This window comes from Pleurodeles waltl, chromosome 4_2 (assembly GCF_031143425.1).
Source record: "Pleurodeles waltl isolate 20211129_DDA chromosome 4_2, aPleWal1.hap1.20221129, whole genome shotgun sequence".
Lineage (NCBI taxonomy): Eukaryota > Metazoa > Chordata > Amphibia > Caudata > Salamandridae > Pleurodeles > Pleurodeles waltl.
In genome coordinates, this window is record NC_090443.1 from 735,516,899 (window position 1) to 735,523,742 (window position 6,844).

Below are 6,844 nucleotides of genomic sequence, written 5' to 3' on the forward strand. Positions count from 1 at the left end.
TTACATCATACAAAATAACAATCTGTTGGGTAGATTTATTTTGGAGCTCCCCTTAATCTTCCAAAGGCTTAATTCTTGTGAAGCTGCTAAAATCAAGTAAATAGCAAACATTTTGCTTTGTTGGGAAGTATAGTTTGATTCAAAGCATTTAAATTAGAATATTTCTTATGCAACTAAGAATTCAAGACTTTGTCTCTGTTGGACATAGAAAAGGGGCTACTACTAATTTTCAACTTCAAAACTTTACAAGCTGCAAAGATATGTTTAGCTTATTTTGCCACTGATACTCAGTGCTTTATTTCATCTGTCAGATACCCAGTGTAGTAAGTTCTTCTGTAGTATTAAACTGCTAAACTATTAAATAAAAGCACTGCATAGTTTATAGAACCATAACATTTGTGTCCCAACGTATTCAAAAAATATTTTACAGAATAAATTAAGCTTAGATTATAGGTACACATGCTCACCTTTTTTCAGCTTTAAGATTTTCCTAAAAAAGAGAATATATTTAAAAGCAATGAATACATGTGAAAAAGCTTTAGTTTGTTACACAAAATTGTATCTACGTTTACATACAGTATGTTTATTTTTTACTGTCAGCAGTTTAAAGTAGATAGTCATAAATACATTAAATGACAATTCACAACTAAACCTTTAACTATATATATAACAAATTAGAACATTTATGTAGCCTCGAAAGCTGTACATGTTGTGTTGTTTTGTTTGTGTGTTGGTGCCTGTTGTAGTCCTTGCATGTGTAGAATAGAAGTAATCTTTTGAATAAACGTGTTCCTTCTCTGTACAGCTTGCGTAGCTTTAGTTACCTCAGATTATTGTTTACCCGTGTAGCTGCTGATATTTTGACTTCTTGTTTGGGGTCATTTCTGATTGCTCGGTTACGTTTATTTTTCTTGGACTTCTGCCGCTCGTTCATTTGGATGGCTGAGTAAATTCAGGAGCATTTAATTAGAAATGTCTACTGTATTTTGAAGACATTGAGATTATTTTGCCCTTTAAATGTTATAACAATATCTCACAGATTTGTGGGATTTGCAGAAAATTACTTGTAGGCTGCATCAGGAGAAGCAAAATAAAAATACTGGTGTAATCAAAAGTATAATTTCACATGTTCTTTTAGTAGAGCTACTGAACAATATATCAGCAGCTAGCGGGTTAAGTCGTTTTCTACTTGGCCTGATCATTGTAATGGGCTTGGTTGTTTTGTGTGCATTACATGTTTATTTTTCACTTCACTAAATATTTTCTGTATCAGAAATTTATCAAATTGCGGAAGGTATAGTGTTCATTAAAAGTGATCATGTTGTTTGTTCATTTAATTTAAATAGCCATTTTTGTTCTTACTGCGTGGAAAACTAATACCTCAATCAAAGTTTTCTATGAACAGTCTACTTTTTCCCCATCTTAATTATATGTTGCCATCACTGTATTAATTTAAATATTGGTCTACAAAGTGCTACGGGACGAATATAACATTCTTACATTGTATAGTATTATGAATTATTTCAGGAAACATAGATGATTGTGAAACATTGGCACAAACCTGCATGTTTGAGAATCGACCTTCAAAAACCCTTTCTCCTATATATGAGATGGATGTTGGAGATGCTTTTGAGCAAGGAGTGGAGGATGGAGCACACATTTTGGGTGTCAGTTTTGAGGATCAGCACTTTGCAGAAAGGGACTGGACTCTTCTGAGACACCTTTTGTCTGAACAAGATTCTAACTTAGATGTAAAAAACTCAGTTCCTGCAGATTACAGCTTGGCACAATATCTCATCAGCCAAACGCTACTTTTGGCACGAGATAACACCAAACCTCAGGGTAAAGCACATCTTGACACTTTTGGTAGATGGACTGAACTAATGTCGCCATTAGATGACTCAACCACAAGCGTCACAGTGACAAGTTTTTCTCCAGATGATTGCTCTTCACCACATGGAGAGTGGACAATCCTTGAACTGGAAACTCAGCATTAAAACAGCAATGCTCTAATGGAATTTACTTAACTTATTGATTCTTTCCTGACCAGAAAATACATCTACTAAGTTTAACAAAATGTAAAGAATTTCAAATGTGATCTTGACTTTGACGCAGTGTGTAGGTATGCCAAGGTAAACACTGGTTATTTATTGTTATAAGTAAAATATATTTTTAAATATTTAAGTAAATTAAAATTGATGTTTTTCTATAGCATAACATGAGCATGATTTTCTACAGTTCCTAGATTGAACAACACTTGTAATGAAACTAACATTTAGAATTGTTTTCACATTGTTTTGTGCTTTTTGCTCCTCATGCAAAATAAGGATTGTTTTTATTTTTGGTTTGCACAGGATGACTTGTAATTTTCAGAAATAAAAGAATTTCATTTATCTATTTGTAGTTGTGCCAGGGTTTCTAATTATGTAGGCTGTTTATTCTACATTTCAATTACAACCTTCCCTGAAAAATGTAGATGTTGAAAAATAATTTGGTGCATGTGAAACGGTGTCTAGTCACCAAATCATACCGGTAAACTGGCATAGAAAAAGTAAAACTTTCAAAACATGTTCTTTGCCTCTTTGTTAGGCATACCTACAGTGCACTGAGGCTAGTTTGTAAATATTTCAGCTCTAGATGCTGCATGCGAATTTAAGTGTAAAGAGGCTAAATGCCGTCCCTCTCACTGAATGACAGCCCAAAAACCCAATGGCTGTCCCGTGGGATGAAACACGATTTGAATAAAAATGGCAATGCAACCAGTGTCTGAATAGGCCTGACCCATTGCCCACTCTAGGTGGGCTGGTCAAATACGCGACTATCACTTCAGCAGAGCAATGGCTGATAAGACTGACAGAAATACCTTTTCTAAGTATGTAATATAATTTATTATGTATTCGTTTATTTTTTGTATTGATAAACGCCTAGAGCCAAAACCTAAAAAGTGACCTATGTGTGACATAAATAATGCATTTACTGTTTGCAAAGGAAAGCATACGAAATGTTGTAAAAATCAAGATTTATTTTTTTTAACTCGAAAAAAATCAAAAACACCAACTAGAACAAATCCCCCAAAATAGCAAAGTTGGAATGTACATTTACACATGGACCGCACTGCGCAGTCTTTGCTACACAAAGAGCAAAGTACAAATTTAGCAGCACCAAAGAGCAGTTCGTAACACCATCTATGCCCAAAAAAATGGCGACTAAGTTCTGAGTCTACCATCAGATTGGAGTGATTGCATGTTCATGTCTGAGCTCAAACCTGCAATCCATTAGTACACACGGTGCTGCAAAATGAGTTAACACCTAATTTGCAGAACAAGACATAGGCATGACAGCTGCAAAATGTAAAACACGCAGCAAGGAAGTTTTATAATCCTTCCCGCCAATAAACACACCTAGATGATTGGGAAACTGTCACAACACACAAAAGGACCTCGTACAAAAAAAGTTGCTTGTATTCGGAGCAAAGCAGACCCAGAAAGTTAAAACACAGTACAAAAAGACATCAGACACAATGCAAAGTGGAATAAGAATTATGAGTGACATCTGCCACAGCGACATCAATGCAAAGCAAATGACAAGATTCTAAGCATGTGAGTACGCTTATTTACTAGAGCAGCTTAGAAAAGAATACCAGCTTCAACCCTCCACAAGGGTGCCATGATGCAGCATAGTGTCAACAGAATAATTGAACCTTTCAGAAGACCTTAGCCTCCGCCCAGACTAAGAAACCTTGTGGTTGCACTGTCTACTGCAACACCAAATGATACATCAGTTTTAACGTTCTGTTCGAACCTATTGCTTCTACACATGTTCTTAACATTTATTAGGTTTGTTGCATGATACGGTCATCCTCGTGGCCAGTCAAGTATTAAAAAGCAGCAGAGGCAAAGATACTGAGACTCTGTCCTGCTTGGTGACTGAACCACACAAACACCACATTCTGCCTACGTCAAATGCTCATGACTATATTTTAACCTCTTTAGGTGACAATAGTTACCATCTAAAGTCCAGCCTTAGGTCTTCCTACCACAGTCTTGGTGTAACATGGATCAAGTGATCGCAGCAAGGGACATACCTTGACAAGGTCAAGTCATTGATCCGACCAGGTGCTCACAGATTCATTCTCCTGTATCAAATTCATGCTGTAAACAAGTAGATGACTTGGGGTTTGTTGCCTGTCTTCTTTATGCTAGTCAACTTCCCCATTGAGACACAGTTCACTGTCTGGAAGACCCACAAACAACTTCTGGCAAGGCTCCCATTATGCCATAGAATCATACTTCATACTAGGACAACCACCGAGCACAGGGCTTTTGAACTAACCAGGGGCGGTGCATCACGGACAGTCTGGGTAAAGACTGGCCAGGTACATAACAGCTGTTAAAGAGAAAAAGTGAGTAGTGGAATCTTTGGGGACAGCCTCCTGATAGCTGCTACTCAACATAAAATTACATCCATCTTGCCATGGACCCGGGCCACTGTTGCTTGCTTACTGCACTCACCCACTACAGCTAGCACACAGATAAGAGCTATGAAAGGAGCAGAGGGAGTGGCTGAATGCCTCCCTCTGAGCTTTCTGGTGGGACAGGGATGACCGGGTGGTCTACCACAGTGTTGGGATTTCCTGCAAGCCTTTTGCCAGGTGCTTGTAACATACATTTTGGGCTATTTGGGTCCCATTCAGTGCTGGGGGTATTCTGGTCACTGAGGTCTTACAGTTGGTTTATTTACTTGCAAAACCGTTCCGTAGCATTGGTGTATTTTGAAGAATTATTGATAGTTTCTGCATCGTGCTATGCACTTATTTGCATGATGCAGGTACCCTTCTTAATTTGATATGATATGGAAGCACTGTCACTGTGGGATCTGCTGGGTACTGTTACACAATCCAAGTGAAATACATTTAATTCTGTATTTGCCTTTGCCTTGAGCATCTGTCATGTGCCTTCCTTGTCAGTCTTGCTTTTCAATGTCTTAATCAGAATTTTGTTCATATGTAGCTTTTACCACACTACTGCCCCAGGAAGCAACTTTATTCTATCTTGGTACCCTCTCCTGCAGTGGGTCAGGAAAACGTACAGTTTCATCAGTGCATTTTGCCTGGAGAACGTCCTGGGCTGTGTTGAGTCATGCTGCTTGTATGTGTGCCTGATATCCTGTTGTCCTTTTACAGTTGTTTTAGAATAGTTTGGAGGAGCCTCGCTTTAGCAGATCATGTGTCTGTGAGCTAACAGGTAGGTAAGTGAAAGCTGTAACCAATACGTATTAGGTTGCATCAGTACAGTGTGTTGCATTGTTAGTGCATTGTGCATTATGTGCTGTTGACTGTATATTACTAACATGCAGTCTACCTTGCGGTCCACCTTTAGGTACCACTACATCAGTGGCACTACCTAAATAGCAATTACATTGTTAAGGTAAGTTTACATTGTGCTTTACAACTACTTAAACCACAATAACCTGATTCCATTCTATGTAGCCTACTAAATGAGCTGTCTTTCAGTACTGTCACAAATGTGGATTACAGGCCACTCAAGAACCTTTGTGTAAAGGGGATAACATTATTGTTATTGAAGTGGTTGTGCGAGCCTCATTGTGGACTTTGTATCTGGGTTGGCACTGTGTTTGCGTGTTTACATATGTGCGACTGAGGTTTTAGGTTTGCATGTCTTTCTATGTTGTAGTTTGCCAAAGTAGCAGCTAATGTGATGAGATTTATATGTAGTCTGAGGTATATGGATGTTGTTGAGTAATGTATTCCCATGAATGTGTGTGTTGTCATGCTATTTTCGTTTCAATTTTTTTGTGCTTGTATTATCTTTGCTTATACTCTGCTTGGAATTTACTGTTCATGCTCTGACATCTGACTATCAGGAATTCAGGAGAGAGTCTAGTGAACAGCAGGGTCATGGAAATTGAAATATTGTATGGGAGGTCACAGAAGACATGAGTGAAGAGATGCAGTAGACTGCATTTCACATATTCCCTGGCTCCTACTAGGAGAGCTGTCTAAAATGTGTATTGAAAGCTGTGGAACATAGGGTTGGAGGATCTGAGGTCAAGAACTAGACTGTCAGTCCGCCTGCTGGCTAACTTCAGGGTCAGGAATTCCATGCTCAGCATAGCATCTGTCTGTTTGCTGTATAGCATTCTATTTCAGCTAGTTCTGCACCATTTTTATGTTTCCTTCACCTTCATTATTTTCTCCATTTCCCAGTTTGTTAGACCTGGCATCCTTAGGGTGGTTTTACCCCAGGCATATTGCCTTTTCCTCCTGTTTTGTTGCTGTATAATTCTGTTGGCCTTAGGACTCTGAGCACTTTACCACTGCTAATCAGTGTTAAAGTGCATGTGTTTCTCCCCTAAAAACATGGCAACATTGGTGTATCTACAAGTGGCATACTTAATTGACCTGTAGGGCCCTTGTAGAGTGGTACACCACATACCCAGGGCCTGTAAATTAAATGCTACTAGTTAGCCGGCAGCACGGATTGTACCACCCACTTCAGTAGCTCTGTAAACATGTATCAGGCCTGCCACTGCTGAGCCTGCATGTGCAGTCTCACTGCCATCCCGACTTGGCATCTAAAACCTCTTGTCAATCCCAGAACTACTCCTTTTCTTACATATGTCACCCCTAAGGTAGGCCCTAGGTAGCCCATGGGACAGGGTGCCATGTAAGCAAAAGGTAGGACATGTACCTTAAGTTGTTTATGTCCTGGTAATGATAAACTCCTAAAATCGTTTTTCATTACTGTGAGGCCTGCCCCTCTTATAGGTCAACATTAGGAATGAAACATTTCCTAGCTAACACAATGGAAAGTTTCAATTCTAT

The 6,844-nt window shown here is 38.8% G+C and overlaps 1 protein-coding gene across 2 annotated transcripts in view; it reads left to right on the forward strand.

The window, feature by feature from the left end:
- The window catches only part of BTBD8 (BTB domain containing 8), a 491,132-nt gene extending 488,739 nt beyond the window's left edge, over nt 1-2,393 (forward strand). For both annotated transcript variants that reach the window (XM_069232349.1, XM_069232350.1), the window contains one exon: nt 1,528-2,393. In XM_069232349.1, the coding sequence (XP_069088450.1) occupies nt 1,528-1,997 (470 nt within the window). In that variant the 3' untranslated portion in view covers nt 1,998-2,393. The remainder of the gene's footprint in view (nt 1-1,527) is intronic.
- Nucleotides 2,394-6,844: the final 4,451 nt, after the last annotated feature.